Raw genomic sequence first — 21,387 nt, forward strand, 5'->3', positions numbered from 1 at the left:
CACAGGCAAGGTAAACCTGGACAAACCTCTTCATCTGGTGATCGGCTCGGTTACGCCCACCTCAGTGCTCCTGTCTTGGGGAACATTACTGAAGACCCCTTATGAGGGAAACATCATGAATGACTGCCTTGAGGATGGGTGAGTTAAATACACACTCACCAGCATCTGGATTTCACTCTCCTTTGTTTTCCATTCATACTCTCCACAAGTGACCCAGATCTCAAAAGGCAAGAGATGAATGCCCTTACATCATATTTAGGGATAATCCAGCATTCAGTCAAATCTTGACAGATACTAGCAAATTGTCCTGCTCACCCTGTCTCCAGCACCTTGTGGCTGCAGCTTTGAGATGCAAACCAAAGACAGACAGTTTTGCTTTGCTTATGGAAAAAAGTAGTATATAAATTTGTCCATACTCTCCTTGCACTGGCAGGATTTCATGATTTATGTTGCATAACTCCTCGATAAAGAGGAGGTCTCTCCCTTTGGGTGGAAAAAGACTGTGGGATATGGGTTCCTGCCATAGCAGGTGTGTGTGTGTTTTGTATTTGAGTCCATGTCATGGTCTTTCGGAACGACGTAAGTGCAACTGGGACTTGTTGATGCGCTTTTCAACTTCTCTGTTTCTCACATACACTGCTATATGTATTTTTCTTTTGCACTCTGGAGAAGGAGAACTGTTGGAAAAGCTATTGGAAACACTGACCCGTCCCAGATCGGCGGAGAAGTGAAGTCTCGCACCAGGCCTGGCTCTTATTAAAACCTAATGTTAGTTCATCTGTGTCCTGGCTGCCACTTTGCACATTACTGAACATGGGCACGAGGAAAATAAAGTCTTGTGAATCTGAGAAACACAATCCATTGACAGTGAGACTCAGTGCTCAGTGCTTGGGCCAGACTTAACAGCACCTAATGGGGCCAGGGGTCTCTGGATGCAAAGAAACCAGTGCCACTGTTCACACCTGGAGTCAGAGATCTATATTTACCACACCAAGAGTACTAATGAAGCTGAGACTGTCAGCATTTACAGTTTACAGCAACACAGTTGCACTGGCAGACAGGACTTGATCCTAGATCAGTGCTCTTATTAACCATCAGTCATTCTCTTTCTCAGAGGTTTTTGTTTTATTTCCCATCATCCTTATAATGGTTCATTGATACAAAAAAGGTATATGCATGTAATGGCTCATTGGTATGAGAAGTCCAAACACGTTCTGTAGAACGTCTATGCAAAATGATCCCTGCATAGTTGAATTGAGAGATTTAAAAATTTCACCCTTAGAACTAAATTCATTTTCATGCTTTCCTTTCTAGGCACTACACAATCCGCTACAGAGAAAGGAACAGGAAGTGGATCTATCAGACCTGCCCCACCAGCGACACAGTCATTGACAACCTAAAGCCCAACACAGCCTATGAGTTTGGAGTCCGCCCCAACAAAGATGACCGCAGCGGCATGTGGAGCAAACCCATCATTCACAACACCAACATGGGAGGTATGTATCACAAGTATCCCAAAAGTCTTACTCTTACAATATTACGTAACTCTTAAAATATAATACTTACAATGATAGAAATGATAATCCTTCTTTGACAATATATTCTGAAGTTTGGGCCTTCTGAAGTATCTGCAAAGACTTTTAAAACAGTTAACAGTTCAAACTATTGCTGAAAGCACATACTGGGTGCTCCCGGAGTGTGCAACCATTTAGGCATTGGCCCTCATCTGTTGCTGGGAGTCCAAGAGAGCATAATTGGCCTCGCTCCCTCTTGGTGTGTAGGATGACCCTTCCTCTCCCCCCAACACTCAGTGCAATGCTAGCCAAAGCAGGCATCTGTTAGCAGACAAAACAGAATTGGCAGTTAGCATTCTCCAAGTGTGTTGAACTGTCTAATGATTCATTAGCTGCAGTTTGAAAAGATGCAACCGAGCTTCACCTGACTCGGAGGAAGCAAGTGTTGGCTTTCAACCCCTAGCTTAGTTGCATCATGTGTGATGGGGAGACCTAGCTAGTTGGAGGGAAATTGGCCACTACTAAAATATAGAAGAAAACCATGCAAAAATCCAGTTTGTTAATCCAATGTCAGTTGTTCATTTATTAAAAACATTCCTAAAAGCTTGATGTTCTCAAACTTTGGATGGGCAGTGTTCGTAAAGATGTTTATTTTCTCTATAACTTGCAATGTATTATGAGGTTTATTTTTGTTACCACCGGAGAAAGTCTTCCAAACCCAACATAAAAAACCTGTTTGGACTTTCCAAACCACAAATGATCTGTTTGCATGTTGGCAGTAAAACCTCCAGTGAAGAATAGTAAAAACAGTGGTCACACAGCAGGTGTTGGGAGAGCATTTGCAAATATGATTTTGACCACCTTTAACTCCTGAGTGTTACTCACATGTTGACTTGCTACTCCTTTGGCGTTTGTCCACATAGGACTAATCTCCTCTCACTTTGTCTTTCAGACAAAAGCATGCAGAAACCTTACAAGCACAGCCGGACCCCCAAGCCTGTGGTACGTCTTGCTGCTGCTCATAAACCTGCCGAACAGGGAATCTGTAGGAGGGTGCTTGAACTTAATGATTATACCAGAGAAAAACATTTGGAAACATCCCACACACACCTACCCAAGGGGCGGTTTATGCTGTCGAAACACAGCATAAACAGGCAGAAAGACACCAAATGAGTAAGAGAGAATGGGAACGAGCGCAAAGCAGAGATGGCGAGTCGCATGTTGACTGACTCGGACTTGAGACCAAAGTAAAATGAAAGGCTCATTATTTTAAACCATGTTATAGCTGACAGGTTTTTAGTCAGAGTTTACTTTTGAACAGTGCAATGCCTGCAGCTAATAAAGAGGCTAAACTAAAAGTCCCTACTAAAGATTCTAGACACACAATGCAGAGACCCAGAAACATCTCTAGTTTTTAGCCTTCTGTGATGTCAGCCTTTGATACCTCTCATGCTGGACTTGTTCTGGGAGACATTAATGGGGGTCAGAGAGAACCAGACTCCCCTCTACAGCTGGATCTGAACATGAACAGCTCCCGAAATCCCTCTTCACACGCTTGCGCATGCCATGGAATTCAATTAGGACTCCAGCTGTGCAAATGTGCGCACTGGACAGTATTTGTGAAACTGTTCCAAAGGGACTTTCACGGTAAATTAAGAAAAGAATCGCATTCTTAGTCACATTACAACACCACAAAGGAAACATAGACCAAAGGAACACTGCTGCTTTCTATCACATTGCTGAATTTGTATGTTGTCGGAGAACAGGGGGCAAAAAAACAGGTGTCCTTTTGTTCTTTCAGAACCCGATCCTGTCCGGACATCGCGCCCTCTTTAACCCACGGCATGGTAAGTTACTTAACTTTTTGTTCCCCCAAAAGAGCAAGGCCAAAGGAGAAATGTGTTTGGCCATTAACATCTGTTTGTTTTCCATGTGTATTTGTGCTTGTGTGCTTGTGTGCTTGCGGGACAAATGACACATCTACACTGTTTTTCTGCCTGTTTGAAAGTGTACTCTTGCTGTCCCTCACCTTCCTTCCCTCACCATTAGCTCTGCTCAACGTGTCCAAGCAGTCCACGGACCTCCATTCTCTGCACACAAACCCAGCCTTTCCTGGAGCTCCAAGAACTTCTTTTGGTAATTTCTTTAACTGGCACTTTATTACAGCACTTCCAGCTTTGACACTTGACTATTTACACATCTATAGAGGCACATGGAGCACAGAGTATTTCTGTTCAAACTTTCAAGAACCTTCAAGGGCACCTTAAATGGCTCCTTATTCCCTATATAGTGCTTCTTCACCCAAATAGTGCACAGTCCGATAGGAAAGTGGCTCTTTTTTAGCGAAGCTACACAAAAAATAGCGCAGATTTGACTACTTTTAATGAACTATGAACTGCCTTGCATCTAATGAGTGAAACTTTGGTACAACGCTGAAACGAGTGGCAGTCTGAGCACAAATGATGAATCAGCTTCAGTGTGTGAAATCAAGTGCCAACCTACCAGTACCTAATTTACATATCATTTACATGAAGCACGCCATAATTTATTCAGATGTTTCAGTAAGGAGGCAATAAAAAGACTGCATGAGTCACTGGTGTGGTCTGAAGTGGAGCAGTCAGTAGACAGCTCCCCCTACTGACCGCATTTTATAGTGTTAAAATTAATTAAAAAGAATAAGATGTAAAATAAATATTTTAGTGTTTTTAAGAGGGTAGAATGAGGTGATTGTACAGTAAAAAATATAATGTTTAAACGCTTTTGCAGTGTATGACACAGCTCTGTTTTGCATTGTTTATTTTGTGGGCGAAGTCAGTAGTATAAAGCAAAAGCACAGTGTAATATGTCTTTAAATGGAACATGGAATAGTTGCAGCATATGTTTATATCAATGTGCATGTAAAATAAGTACATCTACTTTTTTACCAGATTGCCATGAGCCCAATTATTAGCATTGTTTGTATTCTTATTGTTGGTATTCTAGATGATATTGGTAATAGTTTTGGTTAATTAACTGCAAATTAAGCATTTTTTAAGTTGTCAAACTATAATGCCTTAAATGTACACACACTCTGGCCTGGGTTTGATCATACTGATACCCCAAAGATGAAATTGATGCATAAAACTACTGTCAGTGAATTTTGCATGCACTCATTTTATAATCAGATTTGATCACATGCGAGTTTGATGAATAACAATCATTATGCATTGTTTGGGTGCAGAAGCCATTATTTTAGGACCTATGTTGTGCACTATGCATGGAGCAGAGAGCCATTTGAGATTCTTTTTCTCCTTTCCTGCTTATGCAACATTACATTATTTCCCACAGCGCCTCCCCCGGTCCAGCAGGAAACTGCACTCACCCCCTCATCCAAAGAGCCAAAATGGCCTCAGCGCCCCTTGGGTAACACCAAGTGTCTTTTTTTTTAATTTTCCAGTCACTCAGCTTTGCGTGCAGATGCTTCACTCTAGTATTGCTGCTGTGGGGCGGGTGGGATGGGGTGGGGGGAAGACTGAGATCCTCAGCTTCATTACAATTGGTTGCATGCTGGCATGTTGCGCACCAGTTACGAGTTAGAAAGTCCTGATTCCGTGGAGAGGAGGATTCCTGATCAGCAGAATCGGAATTTAGAGTGTAAGTTTTTCCGGTTGCCATGCACAGGAAAGCCTATGGTTGGTGCATGGTATCGTCAGCCCCATACGCATTAGAACTGTCCACTGACCACTTCACTGCCTTCACTTTCTGACCACCATCTTGACCTTCACTCTCTAATTACCATTCTAACCAACTTCCTGACATCAACTAAGCTCTCAGCCCATCTTTTACATGTCAGCTCTTTATCCATCTATCCACCTATACCTCCACCTAGCCAGCTAGCTAGCTTGTTTATTTTTCTTTGTCACTGTATGACTTCATCTGTAGATTTTTCACAATGAATATAAAACATATTGCACTACTAATGTTACCTTTTCATACTGTAGGTCTTGCTGTTGTTGAATACTTTTGTAAAGACCTTCACATTTATTTACATTTACTGAGATTCAACTTAATTCAGATTACATCCTCATTATATGCTAATTAACATATAGGCCACTGCTGGTCCACCCTCAGACCACCAAGATTATTGTCCTGCGTACAATGTCAAACTAGTTTTTATTCTCCTCAAACAGAATTTTAATACACATAGTCTTTTATTTTATTTTGGAAACTAAACTGAGACAAATATTACAAACAACTGAGAGAAAGAAAAAAACCTATGCCTAATATAAAATGATTTTGTTGAAAATATTGCTGACACTGTGCTAGATTTGTTGCAGCTGTATAATCGGCTTTATTTATGATATTGCTGTTAAAACTATTTACTGAAGTAATTTCCAAAAGAAGGAAATGAAGGAAAAATAAGTAGATTGGACTGTGAGTGGAAAATTACTTTGGCAATTTGTCTAATGCTCTGCTTAAGCACCGGGGCCTCCTGGAAATGCGCTGAAAGTGCAGTGGGCCGCCAGCTTTTCCATGAGTGGGCCAACAGTGGCCTGCTATCCTCTTGCTACCGGGGATATGAAGATGTAGATATATGATGAATTAATGAACATAAATTCTGTATGAGAGATTTAGCCTTAACCTTTGGCATAACGTTGCTAGACGCCGAAGAAAGCTGTATGTAACTTTAGGAAACACTGAACATGGCTTACCAACAAATGTTAACCATGTCTCAATCTCTGTCATCTTTTGAGTCACTTTGTCAGTGTTCACCTTTTGTCTGTCCACCTCACCTCATCACTCAGCTGCTCTTCACCTTTCTTCATGTTCCACAGAGATTGGATTTGTTTTTAGCATCGCTGCATTTCAGTCTTTGGCCTTGGTTCAAGTCTGCATGAAACTGAAGCATGCCGAAAGACACCAGTCACTCACTCTTTTCAGTCCCAGCAGGGAAAGGCAGTGTTCTGGAGTCCTCTCCTCCTTTCCTGTCTTCCTCTGTCTCTCGCTCTGCGAGCCAGCCGATTATGAGACCAAGTGCTAATTAAAACAATAAAAAAAAGCACCAGGCTGACTGGTGAGCCAAATGCTAAAGCAAGCAAAAAGAAAGATAAAGGGGAAGTTGCTTTTATTTTTAACTGCCGCTTGACAGGCTTTCAAAAATCTGTGCCATCTGGAGTCGATGGAGGGAATTTGAACGCCGGTCACTCACGTGTAGATGTCCCTCATTACCCCGCGGCCCTGCGGGATAGTGAGGCTGTGAAAAACTAATCCATATGTGCTGCTTGTTTGAAATGGGAGCCTGTTGATAGCCACGGTCTCAATAGTCAAAGCTGCTCTGCTACTTTTCTCTCAAAACAGATTCAGACAGCCATGCTAGAAATGCCTCCTCTGAGCTGGGTGGGATTTCTCCTGCCCTCCCCAATCTCCCGTCTACCCAACCCCCTCGTGACACCACCACTACCACCGCTACCACTACTACCACTCAGTCCCCCTCCGGCGGTGACCCGAAGCGCGGCCTCTCCCAGACCAGGGCACCTATTGCCACTCACAAGCCTCATAGTTCTCCTGGTAATTCCCACGATTTTAAGGTTTTTTTCACCTTTGTGTTGGGTTGTTTTCAAAATTAATGATCAAATCACAGGAGTTTCCAGGGTGTCCTTCGATGTTTACGGTGTTTGCTATATGTTTCCTCTTTTCCCAACTGGAGCAAACGAAACCTTACTCTGATTGCCCACTTTCCAACAATTTCTACTTTACAGTATTTATAGCAGGTGTTGTTTTGGATGAAATTAAGACATTTGCAGGACAGAGTAAGAAAAGGGCAGAAAGAAAATCTGCTTCTCTGTCGGATGCCGTAATCGCGTAACTCGACCTTCCACAAATAGATAAAACACTCCACCCTAGCCGCTGTCCACTGTGTCTGCAGGAAGAGCCGTCTCCAGTTTGAGTCAGATAGACGGCCAGTAATAACAATGGGAGTAGAGCTGACATCACTGCAGCAGTATGCTTGTTGGTTTGTGTTGTCAGACTGACTGAGGCCACCCCAGAGTCTGTCTGAGAGGTGTACGCTACTTCTTGCCAGGGCTAATATTTGGCCTCACATTTATTCTGATCTTTCCTCAAGAAGTCTCACTCTGTTTTACCTCCACAGGAACTGCACAGATGCATCATACCACACCTACAATTACACAACAAAGGGCACTGAAACACTTGTTATTCATATTTAACACTGTATGTAATGTCTGCCATGATGAATGATGAGCTATACTTGGTCTATATGTCTTAAAGTTCTCATTACTGAGTAGCATTAGCATAAGAACATACTAGCAATTAACACTTAAGCAGAAGCCACACTAGAAATGTAGCAACCTAGCAAATTCAGCAATCATAAACAGTAATATGATTATGCCAGAGAGTTGTTTGGCAAGAACGTCTGAGGACAACCGTGAGACATTTTGGGCTAAACGTAGACTTAACTGAAATTTCCAATACTTTTTAAAGGCAGAGCTCAAATTAAGGGGCGTTAGTGCACTCGTCAACATTATCCAACAGACAAGACTGTCCCAAAGATGTAATGTAAGTTAGCATGGCTGAAAAGTCCCCCCAAGAACTCAGATTAAGCATGTAGATGGCCTGTGCAGAGAAAATAAACTCTACCTCTTGCAAGGGAAAAAAGTTCTATTAGCTAATGATTGCATTTTGCTAGCTAGCTTGTTTTGCATTTGTTTTCAATTGTACTCTGGACATTCAAAGAGCATGGACAAGAGAAATTTGGAGGAAGGTTTTAGAGGAGGCAAACATTAGTTAGTGGTGTATTTTACTGCAATCTAGTACCAAAAAAATTGCAAGTTGTCTTGCAGAATGTGTGTTCTCATTACAAGATCATGTCTAGCCATGCAAGACTAGACAGTTATATGTTTGCGAGGGCATAGTGCTGCACAGTGTTGTATCCAAAGCTGGTTTAAGCTGGTTTATGCTGGGCTAGTGCTGGTTTAGCTGTCACCCAGCACGGCCATGCCAGTTGACCAGAATCCAAAAACAACATATGTTTGTTTTCCTTTTGACCAGCCATGCTGGTCTGCTGATTTTTCTTGCAGGGTAATAAAAGTCTAACAGGCACGACTGCCAGCAGCACTTGCAGTGCTTAGCCAAGCAGTTAATCTAGCAGCTAACATAGCAGTTGGCAAGCTGCAGAATTCACCTACCATTAACAATGAAAGCCCAACAGTAAAGTAGATACCTTCAAAACTTCAAAACAGCCTCTCAACTGACTGTATTGCTCTCTGATTTGCTGAGCTATGTTTAGGGTTGGGCTTAGTATACAGTATAATGTGAGTCAAGCAGTTCCACTTATATGAGCCCAAAAGCTAATGTGGCATCTGCCATTGTTTACATGACATTACACAGTTCATATCCCTCACACAGTCCACTCACTCTAACCACAAGTGCTGTTGTCTTTCTTTATCCAGGTAAAACCTTTCTGAGACACCCAAGCTTGTCTGTTCCACCCAAACCCTTCGATTCCATTGTAGCAGTGAACGGCAGGAACCAGACGGCTGTGGGCAGAAACCCTTTCTCTCCCTTCTTTAACGGCATGCGGCCTCCCTCTTTCCCCAGGGCCAACGACTCGTCCAGCAGATTTGGGGGTAAAAGAACCACTCTAACCCCCTTTAATGCTTCTTAAGGCTTCCCTACCTCCATCTCCATTCTTTCTCTCTCCTTCCAGTTGCACTTTTGGGACCAAAGCTTTTCTCATTCCTCACAGCTGTTTGTTCTCCAAATGGACTAGTCCCCAGGAAGCAGTGCAGATTGGCATTGCATTGCTCCCAGTCTCTTTTAAAGCAGTGGTTTTCACTCCTGGTCCTACCACAGGACACCTTTTGTCCTATCAGAGAACTTTGGCCTTTGAAATCAAATACAGTTGCACTACATTTTTCTGCACCCCAAAAGCCTGGATGAAGGCAGAGGTTTGCTTAGCAGGTCTCTGAGACTTTAGCCTTTTTGGAGCTGGATTATTTTTACCTGGGGAAGTGTAATTTAGTGATTATCAATAATATCCTTTATGTTAATCCAGAATGAATCTTCAAAGTCTGACGGTAATAACTGTGCAGTGAATGACCTGTAACTGGCAGAACCTATAGCTCCCCCAGTAATAGCAGTACTGTTCCAATTATAGATGGCACAATTCCATTTTTGTTTAAATACCGATACTGAATACTAGTTGATACCGATAAATGAAGCAATCAGGAATAACATCTAAAAGTAGACTATCGTGCTGAAACTACTCAATCATTCTATGACTCCACAGGAAGAGCTACACAGCTAACAACATCACATCCACAAAGTTAGAAAGAGCAATTTCAGGACAGATTTGTTACAGGATCAGGTCAGATTCATTCTTTATTTTCCTTTGATGTCTTGGCATTTTTCTTTTCAATACCTGGTATTGAGTTGATCCTATCTCATGCTAACAGACATGGCTATGTGTCATGTTGTTTTGTTAGTGTAGCGCCTACGTACATCCAAGCTAAGTCCTTCCAGCCCTTCCAAAACGAGTTACATTAAGGACCTTCCCTTGTAAAACTAATCCAGCTACAGACATGCTTAAAATTACTGATTTGTCCGTATTCTTCCCTGGCAAGAATCCCATGGAAGGTCACAACACAGTATGATCACAAAACAGAAATTAGTGGAGATTTTCCTGCTCTATATCCACGGTCACACCAATCACAAGTGAAATTTGCCTGGCAAAAAAGCCAGTTCACTTAATAGGAATAATAGAAATTGATGGAACACTTGTAGTGGTTATTGATTTGTGGACCTCAGAAGTATGAGCCAATAGAAAACGAGAGTGCAAGCTGTGGTTTCTTCTGAAAAGACTAACCACTCCTTAGTCAACATAAAGTCAGGTTGCTCCCACAGCTGCACAAAAGCCTAGTTAACGTTAGCTTTTTACCCAGCCATACATTCCCTCCACAACCACGTCACATCCGAACTGAATTTTGCTCTACTCCAGCAAAGGCGACAGCCCGGTGTGACCGTGGCTTTATGCATCTGATTCAGCTTACGTAACTGATCCAACTAATTATCTAATTGCAGTAGGTAGCTTTCCATGAGTTGAATCAGGTGTGCTACAGGAGAGAAAACACTAAAATTGTTCAGTGATGTGACCCTCCAGGGTTGGGAGTGAAGAACACTGCCTCCAAGCCAGACCCCCCCCAAGCCACATGTGGTATGTGTGCAGACTGGCCGTCACGCTCACTGATTTCCTGACAGCTTTACAGTTAGCCTAAGTGTGTGTGATTTATACTGACGGGCACGGACTAACTGCCTTCCCGCCATCTGGGCTGATCCTTTTCTCCCCCAAGGCCGCTGACCAGCCATCTATAACACACTATTTAAGCCCTATCCAAAATTCCCTAAAAGGCTCCGTCCCTGTAGGCTTCTCATGCTAACAGTGCACTGCCGTGTTGTGCCCTTTTCTGCGTAACATCCCTTCTTTTCCCTTCAACAGTGAACGGAGAGCATCACAAAGGATTCTCTTACCCCAAACCAGTCATGTGGTCCAGAACCAGAATGGGTAAAAAGAGCCGACTCGAAAAGCCATGTTTGTCAGCCACCATTAACCTGCATTTCTCTTGTCTGCCGCATAGCCCATGTCGGTGTCTTTACCCATTCGTTCGCCATCTCTGTCCATCCAAACCATTCATCCATCAGCCAGCCCATCTGCTCGCCACATCTGTCGTCTTTCTTGTGTGTCCTTGACTCAGTGTTGGTGTTTTTCGCAAGCTTCTGCAGGCACAACGCTGCTGCGGGCTTGAGTTTTTATGACGGCTAAGCATTCTCTCTCGCTAGCACAATGTGACATTATCATGATGTAAGCATACTCCCACGAGTGGCAGTCTTCTGAGAATTCACAAAAACAGCAACTGGCTTCTTCACAACTTGTTTCGTAACTGTAGCTACAAAATGTATGTGGGTTTACTCTACCAGTTTTGCTTGGGAGTCCCTTGAGGGTGAACTGAAAGGTTTTTCATGCTAGCGTTGAGCGTTTATTGTGTGCATGAGTGTCTGCATGCTCATCATGTTGTGTTTAAGAGCTTCGATGTGGTGTGAGGGCTCCCATCATCCTGCTCTTTTCCGTATCCATTACCTGTTTCATATAAGAACTATACAAAAAGAGTATAAAATGGTGGTGCTGGGCGCTTACGACACTGTACAGTCGCTTAAATGTTCAGTTAAACTGAACTATTGAACTTAGTAAACCGTTAAAAATGAACTCTGTTGCTAGTACTGGATTTGCATTTGTGTTAGAGTTAGCATTAAGGCAAGACTTAGCACCATCATTTTGATGTCTTTTGTACCAAACCAAGGACGTTCTTTGTGTAAGTGGATTTCATGATGAGCAAAGTATAGGAAAGTATTTTTCGTTCTGAATTGTAGATAAAAGGTGACCACAAATCAAAAAGTGGTTGGCACAGCGTAGTGGCTACCCCTTTGGCAGACTCGGGTTCGATTCCCCACCTAGGCATGATCACCATGCTATACCAAAAAAAGTCTGTGGGCAAGGCTCCTGCTATGTTTACCTCCCTAAACGCGTCTGCCAAATGTCGTAAATGTAAAATATACATTTTTTTTTCCCTTTTTTTTTTACAAAACAGTGGAATACTTGGTGGGAAGTTGAAAGCGAACGAGGAATTCCACAGATTTTTCTAAATTGTTACATAATTTAAAGTCACTCAGTGTGGTTTGATTAGAGAGAACTTGTAGAGAAAGTTACCACCTTGGATTTCTTTACAGCGGAGATGATAGGAGCACAAAGTCTACAACTTCAATGTAGCTATTTTATTTATTACCCAAAACCACAAGTGAACCTACCTTCCTCTTCTAAATTTTTATACGTAATGTTAATAATGATAACCATGTATACCTCCGCAATGAATTACAGGCTCATTTCTGGTTCCTATCACCACCACTGTGTACAATTCTGACTCGGAATGTTTCTCTAGAACCCAGCATTTCACATGATGTTAACTATGATCTTAACAAGCACTTCTGTTTTAAACTAAGAGCACTACGTGAAAAAGAAACAACTTAAGTATTAGTGTGAACTTGTTGTGCCTTGCCTCCATGAAGAGCCTACTGGAGCAGGAGACATTGGTTTTAATCGCCCTCCTTTTCCCGCAGCTAATAACTCCCTGTCTGAGGACGTATCTCCAGTGGCTCACAGTGACACCGGACGCTCACGAGCTCCTGTTGTGGAGCAATTCTATGGTAAAGGCATGGGCAGATTTGTTTGCAATCCACCCTGGCTGCCCCTCTTGACTTGCGCCCCGAAAGCGTTTAGCCGCAGGCTGCATGAGCCCCACCCGCTTCTGGACCAATCCAAAATTGTCGGCCAGCTCGGCCACAGACCCCAGCCGAGTCTTTGGAAAGTACTTTCCCCAACATGTGGAAGCACGGCGTCTGCTGGTCTTCAGCTTTATTTTAGAAGATGAGCGTTTTGGCTTGTTTTGCACCTGGCTTTGCACTTAGTTTTTTATTTATATTTATTTATGTATTTATTTTTCTAATTCTCATCGCAGCTTATTTTTGTTAGTCGCCATGACCTGTTAAGAGGCGAGCCTTTCAATTGATGCTTCTAATGCAGTTTCCAGGGTAGCATCCAAGAGCTTAATCGGTTTGCTTTTGGCTGCGCTGAGAGAACGGAAAGCTTGCAAGAAACTCAAAGTTTTACTTATGATGTCAGGGTCATTTTTTTTCTAGTTTTGCATTAAGTCCGAAGTGTTTGAATTTCAATATCCAGTATGTTTCTTGTATTTGCTAGCATTTTTTATTTGCCTGAAAACTAAGAGTACCATGGGCCAGATGTATATATGATTGCAGACGCAGTGGAAAATGTGCCGCAATATGTGCTCACAATGCGTCCGAAGTTAACAATAGATTGACTAAGCCTGCGCAAACTGCGTATAGGACCACCTACTTGCCCCTCAGGCACAGGGATTAAAGGGCCCTAGCATTTTACAGTGATGTAAACAGAATTTGGGAAATAAAAACATGGACTGCGAGCACATATAACAGCTGCAATATGGCATATTTTACATTGCATCTTCTAACGCATGCACATCTGGTCTTCTGAAATAACGTGGTAAATATTCTTCCAGCACATTCTCCCATAGTTTGCAGCTCCTCCCTTAAATGCATATGCAAGAGGGAGTGAAGCGCATCCTGAATTTTTCATTGCAAGTTGCACGTTTAGGCTCGTGCATTAGTTTCGTACAAAACACGTAGGCCCGATTACGCCTGAAAGTTACAGCAAAGCCTTAGTACATTAAGATCTATGTGAGGGGTGTCCAAACTTATGAAGTGCCATTCAATAATAGAAAAGATATTAAGGGTTTAAGTCTCCCAAAAAAATCACCATCTGGTTTATTTCTGTGCTGCACACTACAGCAAAAGTTGGTAAAATTAAACTCTTGACGAAATTTTTCCTCGTGTCCCTGTTAAAAACAATGCAATATAAAGTTTGCCATTGTCTGTCTACTGCCAACGTTTAAACCAGGGGTGCACAACTCTGGTCCTGGAGTCCAGCAGAGTTGGGTGATTTACCTGCTCCAACACACCTGATTACACTTATCTGTTAATTGCCAGGTTTAGTGGGTGTGTTTGAGTGGAGAAACTTCCAAACTGCCCTCCAGGACCGGAGTTGTGCACCCCTGGTTTAAACGCAGCATTAGTACAAGTCTTTCAGATAAGATTGGACACCTGACCTACATGTTTTGACAAGCAATGCCCTACATCACAGGTCTTCAAATCCAGATCTTGAATCCAGTCCTGGATTTTGTAATCACTGGTAGTTAACTGAACTGTTGGTGTAATTGATTGGCCATCTAGTGCCATCCCTACTAGTGATTTCCAGGACCAGAAACTAGACTCAAAGTCCAGACTTGAAGACCTCTGGACAACATCATGGATGCTGAGCATCACGATTTTGTAGGCCAAGTTTATATCCAGAGTAAACAGAGAATTTGAAACTGTATAAATGCATAAGAGTAGATTCACCATAGATTGAGTAAAGCGAAACAGAATTATCCTTTCGACTTTCTGCTGGCAATGCTTTTCAGCATTGTCCTCCAACATGTATAGCCGAGGGTTGATTGAGGGCATTTCGCCCACCGCTTCGTATTACGAGTTAAGATATTTCAGAACACAAACCTTCACATATTAGTTAATGCCATGTTTTAGTCTACAAAGACTTGGACCGATTCCTTCAATTGTTAAAAATTTGGCTCCAGCAAACACTGGCTAATTGGCAGCATGTGTTTTTATTTTTCTGAGAAGAACTTTTGCTTTTTTACACCCTGTATCGTGGCCTTATGATTAGATTTTATATATGCAGAGTGAGTGAAAGAGTTCTGTGGAAAGTGCTTTTCTTTCAAACTCTTTATATCTTCTCCTGGGGCCAGTCTCAGCAAGCAGGAGCCAGCTAACTTTAAGCTAACCTAGATTTTCTCTCTTTTGATGGTGGACCACCATTTTTTCTGGGGCTTCACCACCATGGCAATTTACGTTGCATGCCTAACTTGCTCCAAGGCTCATTAGGTTTGGGATTTTGTATCATAAACAACTCTTGGACCAATCAGGGCTGAGCTCCTTCCAATCAGTGACAGCCTTCTAGCCTGCTGACAGAGGTAGAGGTGGACCCCTCAGGTTCTTTTCGGGTCGTTTTGTTTCCCCCATATAAAATACGAAGCAATAATTACTTCAGTAAGCAGTCAGAGATTTACCTTGTGTTGTTGGAAAACAGATGTTTTCACTTCTGATGCTGTATCAAACACCAGTTTCCACTGAAAACCACAATGACCCCAATCAGGAACATTTACAGCTGGCTAGCTGCCTTCAAACAACAACAACAAAAACAAAATCAACAATGCTGCAGGACTACACCCTCTGTAACAAACACCTTTGGATGTGTCGAATTGGTGATTTTTAGCAAGTAAAAGTCATTGTTTGGCTAAAATTACTCAATGTATGACTAAATGAAAAATGGGTGGCACACTTTACACCCGTTTCTTGAGTTCCAGAAGTGGTGCAAGTGTTCCACTGTTTTTTTTTTTGTTTTGTTTTTTTTTGTTTTTTGTTTTTTTCTTCTCGTTTAGTTTGATTACCGCACAGAAGAACCTTGAGATTTAGTCAATTAGTCCTCCTTGCTACTCTGAAATCCCAAAGGTTTGGTCACACTGTCAGTAAGCAGCCACATTGTCAGCATTAATTAGATTTAGGCATTAAGAATTTAGTGCTACTGTTTTGGTCGGGTTCAGCCCAAGTGTTTCTCATGCTGGCATGAAGGTCTTTGTTTACTCCAGCCCTGTTAACACCTCCTCAATCTGGTTTCCAGGCTCCCCCGCTCGGCCTCCTATCTCCCCTAATAAGAAGACCAACATTGTGGGCAAACCTACTGGACTGGGTGAGTGCTAACATTCATTTAGCATTTTGTGTTGTTCAATATCTAATCAGTGACCTTCGATTGTTAAATAAAGTAGATAATCAGGAACTGTCAAAACAACAGCATGGCTGCTCCAAACTGCTTGCCAATGAAAGCCTGAACATTTTAGTGGATCCAGAATTGTAGTTTTGTTGTTATGAAATTCTTAAAATGAAATTCCTAACAAATGTTTAATAAGTAGTGTTAAACCTTCACAATCTAAGCCAAAAAGTGCCCACCTGGACATATCTTTAAAAACTGTAATATATTTGGCTTATTCCAAGCAAGTTATTTAATTTATGTAGTCATGCAAAATTTCAAACGTGTGCTCCAAGAACTTTTTAGTTATGAATTTTCAAAGTTTGCCATTGTAACTTAAATACTGAGTTTACGTACTCACAGAAAGTTTGATCTGACACGAACAAAATATGCAAATTGCAAGATATTCTAACCTTAATATATACCCTAACACCAGGAAATACAACAACATTACTTCTCAAAAAAGGATACGAACATTCTAGAGCATTATATATATATATATATATATATATATATATATATTATTTATAAATTTATATTGTGCTTCTTAGATAAATATGTCATGTATAAAACGTTGTTAAACCATAAAGGAGTCATAGCACAACTGAATTTTTTTTTGTAGGTTAATCGGACATAACTGTTTTCATTCAGGAAAAGGTTGGATGGTAATAGAATCGGTGCCTTTTGAGAAAATATGGGGTCAAACATAGATTTTTTGGTTGTGAAGGTATTTTGAATTCATAGTGCAGTTTCAAATATTCAATGCAGAACAGAATTAACTGATACATTTAGTCACAATTAATGAATATTATAGAAAACTTAAATTTCTGAAAACGATTTAAAAAAAGATTATATTTCTGAAAAAAGTGACATAAAAAAAAAGACATTCTCCAATAAATGAGCTGGTCATGGACATTTATTGACATAAAAGTAGTTGATTTAAAGTAAATTATTATTTATAGTGTTTTTAGCTCAGTTCAGTCATTCAGTAAGCAGTTAAAACCAAAATTTAAGATCCATTTCAGACTTTGAAATTTCTAAAATTCATAACCAAAAAAACTATTTAGAGCACAGGTTTGAAATTTTGTGTAGGTACAGACATTAAATTAAAGTCTTTGCTTGATTTTTTCCATTTGTCAGAACAAAACCTTATATTTTCAAAGTGTTGATTTTACAGGAGCAGGAAAAAAACATATAACAATAATGGAAGATACTGGAATAAGATTATTCAATTTGCATTGTTTCAATTGGTCTGTTCACTGTGAAATTTTAACACAATGCAAAGGGTAACTGGAGTTTTCAGATTATGTAATAAATAAAAAAAAACAATAATGGAAATACAAGGCTTTCGTATGACACCAGTAATATAATACACTGTCATAGAACAATCTATGTGCACAATGGCACAAACTCAGTTTTACCATCTCACAAGTTACTGTAGATTAAGCCAAAAGATTTTACAGGATTTTTCTAGTTTACTGTGAAGTTTGAAGGATGTTGATCTCAAATGGTCATACAGTTCCTCGAGTTGGAAGGCATGCCTGGCCTTAAATGCAGTGGCAAAGTAAAGTGCAAATTCTCTATTACATTCCTTAATTTTGGAAGTCAGTGCTGTTCAAACACACTGTTTGGTCCCTCGTTACAGATAAGACGATTGACCTGAGGCAGGCCATTCTGAAGCCAAAAGTGCCCCCTGTGTCTGCAAAGCCGACCAAACCCAAAACAACGTCTTCCCCACTGAACGGTAAAACTCGCAGGACAAGAAGAGAAAAAAGGCCCAGAATCTTTTGCTGGATTGTGTTGTAACCATAGCATTAACAGTACAATGTTAGGATTAATGATTTTAACAACAGTGAGAGTGGAAAGGTTTATATAATGAAAGTTGTGATTCCGAAAGGAAAACCTCCTATAACCCTTCTAATGTCTGACGTTCCTTGTGTTTTTGCGGTTCCACAGCAACACGGTTTGAAACGTGGGAGAACTCCTCCGTCTTCAGCTCCATTCCAGCATCCAAAGTCGACGCCATGGGCAAGGAACGCTTCATTGGTAAAGCAACATTTCTGACTTTTTTCGTAATAAGGGATGAAAGCTGATAGGAGACAGACAGCCTTATGAAATGCACCAGTAACAAAGGCTTATATAACATCAGCAAGTCAAATTTTCATAATTTTCCACTTATCCCAGATGTAGTCGATTGGTCCAGACATGTTTACTTGTCTATTTAGGTAGTTTAGGTCAAAATATGACTTACTGTGAGCTATAAAATAGAACAAAACTGCAGGCAACTGCTTTAGACATCTGTATTCACAAGCCACCTCAGCAAGAGTGCTGATCCAGAATCAGTGACCATAATAAATACAGATCTATGAATACCAGCCCTGGTGTTGTCTGAAATGGCTACCCATAGTGGTAAAGTTGCTGCTATACTATGCTAAACACCCCTGTGGTGGGTCTGTGCAACCTGAATGAAGACCTGGGTGTGGTTTGAACGAGTTGAGAGAAGTTTTAGGGTATTTCTACAGAAACGATTTGGGCTATTTAGATGACTATTGAGTTCTAGTGTTAGCAACAATAGCCATGAGCACCAGTTATAAACTAAAGAAGCAACATTTAGACTCCAAACAGTTTCCTACATCTGGGGTAAGTGTAAAATTGGATGAATTTGCAAATAAATCTATTTGTTTAATCCTTTTAACTGCTGTAGTCCTCACATTTCATGAATTCCATTGAACAGCCTTGACCTGAATTACCTTTAATTTGTTAGATGTTGAGATGTTACTACATGAATATAAATTTTTCTCCTAGCTCCTCACGTGGTGTACAAGACGGATAAGAAACCGGACGAGCCATGCTCAATTACCACATCTCTGAGCTATTTCCCTGAGGAGGAGGCCATGGAGACAAATGTCACCGGTCCACCCCGCACCGCTCCATCCAACCTCACTGTGGTGACTGTGGAAGGTTGTCCCTCCTTCATTATCCTCGACTGGGAGAAAACGGACAATGAAACCACAGGTAAAACTATAGGAGGTGGTAAAAAGTGATCACTCAACTAATAGCTCCACGAAAAAACACTATTACTGCACCACTATGACCTTATGGAGGCCAGGAATCTGTATCCTATAGTTATACAAGGCTTTTTTCCAACAGCAACCAATTATGTGAATAATAATAAATGTTTTGACTTGTCATTCTTCTGGCAGAGTACGAGGTCATCTCCACAACGAAAGGCCCAGATGGTGAAAAGGTGTCCATCCTGACCACCAACCAAACCCACACGGCAGTGGAGAACCTCAAGCCTGAGAGCAGGTATGGTCTTGGCAAACAGATGCATGAACATAAACCGAGCATGTAGGCTGAGTACGCTCTTTTTAAAACTCAAAACATTCTAATCAACGGCCAAGAACATTGAAAATGGAGGACGTTAGGACCTGCAGTGGCTCGGTGTGCCGGCCAGGCCTTGGGCTGTCTGTCAGAGAGCTGCCACGCTCGCTAGCTTTTTAATGAGCCCAAAATGGGACTGTGATCTGGCCCCGTTCGCAGCATAAAACAGGTCTCCATATGAACTGGGAGCTGGCGCACGTGGGCCCTCCTGATGTCAGTACTTCACATGGAAGATCCATTAAAGAGGCCTCGAAGCTCCTAGTCAATAGAATACGTGTATCAAGTGTCGCAGCTTAGCAGACGCAGAAACACGAGAATCACTTTAAATGAATGTTAAATGCAATGACTGAGTAGACTTCCAGTTCTCTGGGACGTAAAACTCATGGGATGAGACTAAGAGCACGGTGATGATACAGGCACTAGGGAGTAAAACTGATCACTGAATTAGCATTTTTAGCACTATTAGACAATTAGCTTCTCTCTAAATTTATACATTCTCATATTTGAGAGCCATAACTGTTTACACCACCAGAGAGTAGTGAAAAACCTGTGTCAGAGATTCTAATCTGTGTAGTCCAAAGAAGAAAGCACACAAAGACTACTGCAGCCAGCTAAGGGCAAGCGCACACCAGGCGAGGAGCGCCACACAGCAGTGATACAGGCGCTAAAGCTATAGGACCAAGGAGGTATCACAGAAAAACATCAAACTTCAGCTCTTTTTTAACTCTATTTTTACATATTTAATGGAATAAATGTTTTGTTTGATATTAACTTTCTGTTTTCAAGCTAAACGGGATGAGGTGAAATAAGCTATGATGTGACTAGGCTAAGCAAAGTTAGCTAAGGTGAAAACATTAGCATCTGTCTGTTTATCTTAAAAACCTTTGACTTTTGAGTGCCCCCTTGGCATAAATTTCAAGCCAGATGTCACCTATTATATATTTTTGTGGTCTTCATTTATTATAGTACAGTAATAGTAATATGTAATATTTTGTCCTACTGATGCATCTGGCAAGTGGTAGCCTGTAGCCTTAAGAGTGCTATGTGATTTTTTGGAGGGGGGTATTTATCTAATATTTTGAATAATACAGTGCCTTACAAGTTAAAAAAATGAATATCAAATTGGACTGTAATGCCCATCCATCCATAACATCACATTCAACTTTGTGCTATATTAAGTAATTTTGCACCTATTACACTATTTTATAGACTAGGATCACTCAATTTGTGCTATTTTGAAAATACTTTCTACTAAAATCCACCACTTTATATGCTTACTTACATTCAACTAAATATCCATTAATCTATTTTATCTATTATATACGAGCCCCACTGGTGACATCCTGTATAAATAAAAATCATGCGTGGCCACAACTTAGTAAGGCGTGGGAACAAGATAATGAATTACTTTTAAAAATGTCAGAAAATGCTACCCCAAAGCATGAAGTGTAGCCCTATCAGTCGCGGCCACGACTTATTAAGACGTAGGAATGAGATCCTAATACATGGCCACAACTTTCCACGCCTTACTAATCTATCACTAACCAACAAAATAAATATATTTCTGTCTTACCTTGTAGTTACGAATTCAAGGTTAAGCCAAAGAATGAGCTCGGGGAGGGACCACCCAGCGAACCAGTGTCCTTCAACACGGAGTCTGGTAAGTGTGTTAAAATAAATGCGCAACAACACACCTTCAAATCCATTACACTAATACGAGTGTTGTACGTCCAACAAAGTCGGTGAAGTTACTGACGTTTTCGTGGAGCAACACGTTACAATAGCAGTCCAGTGTGTATTACGTATAAAAAGGTTTATATAAGTAGTCAGCTTGTCAAAGTACATTTCCCTTTGTTTTAGACATCTGCCATTTCATTTTCTGTGTGCTTGTCTGTCCAAATCTGCACAATTCCAAATGTCTGTGCTTTTAAAGTGTCAGAAAATGCTACCCCAATAAGTGAGGTGTAGCCCTATCTGTCTGTCCAA

The 21,387-nt window shown here is 41.1% G+C and overlaps 1 protein-coding gene across 18 annotated transcripts in view; it reads left to right on the forward strand.

Annotated features, from left to right (window-relative positions):
- abi3bpb (ABI family, member 3 (NESH) binding protein b) overlaps positions 1-21,387 on the forward strand; it is a 38,210-nt gene that overhangs the window by 11,685 nt on the left and 5,138 nt on the right. The window contains exons 4-19 of one of the 18 annotated variants that reach the window (XM_036565085.1): positions 6-138; positions 1,315-1,496; positions 2,467-2,516; positions 3,316-3,361; positions 3,564-3,650; positions 4,842-4,916; positions 6,852-7,061; positions 8,963-9,139; positions 11,008-11,073; positions 12,681-12,767; positions 15,892-15,960; positions 17,663-17,761; positions 17,974-18,063; positions 18,823-19,032; positions 19,221-19,326; positions 20,982-21,061. In XM_036565085.1, coding sequence (XP_036420978.1) covers positions 6-138; positions 1,315-1,496; positions 2,467-2,516; positions 3,316-3,361; positions 3,564-3,650; positions 4,842-4,916; positions 6,852-7,061; positions 8,963-9,139; positions 11,008-11,073; positions 12,681-12,767; positions 15,892-15,960; positions 17,663-17,761; positions 17,974-18,063; positions 18,823-19,032; positions 19,221-19,326; positions 20,982-21,061 — 1,767 coding nt within the window. The remainder of the gene's footprint in view (positions 1-5; positions 139-1,314; positions 1,497-2,466; positions 2,517-3,315; positions 3,362-3,563; positions 3,651-4,841; positions 4,917-6,851; positions 7,062-8,962; positions 9,140-11,007; positions 11,074-12,680; positions 12,768-15,891; positions 15,961-17,662; positions 17,762-17,973; positions 18,064-18,822; positions 19,033-19,220; positions 19,327-20,981; positions 21,062-21,387) is intronic. The other 17 variants (XM_036565087.1, XM_036565086.1, XM_036565091.1 and 14 more) reach the window with 17 other exon arrangements.

This window comes from Colossoma macropomum, unplaced genomic scaffold (genome assembly GCF_904425465.1).
Source record: "Colossoma macropomum unplaced genomic scaffold, Colossoma_macropomum, whole genome shotgun sequence".
NCBI lineage: Eukaryota > Metazoa > Chordata > Actinopteri > Characiformes > Serrasalmidae > Colossoma > Colossoma macropomum.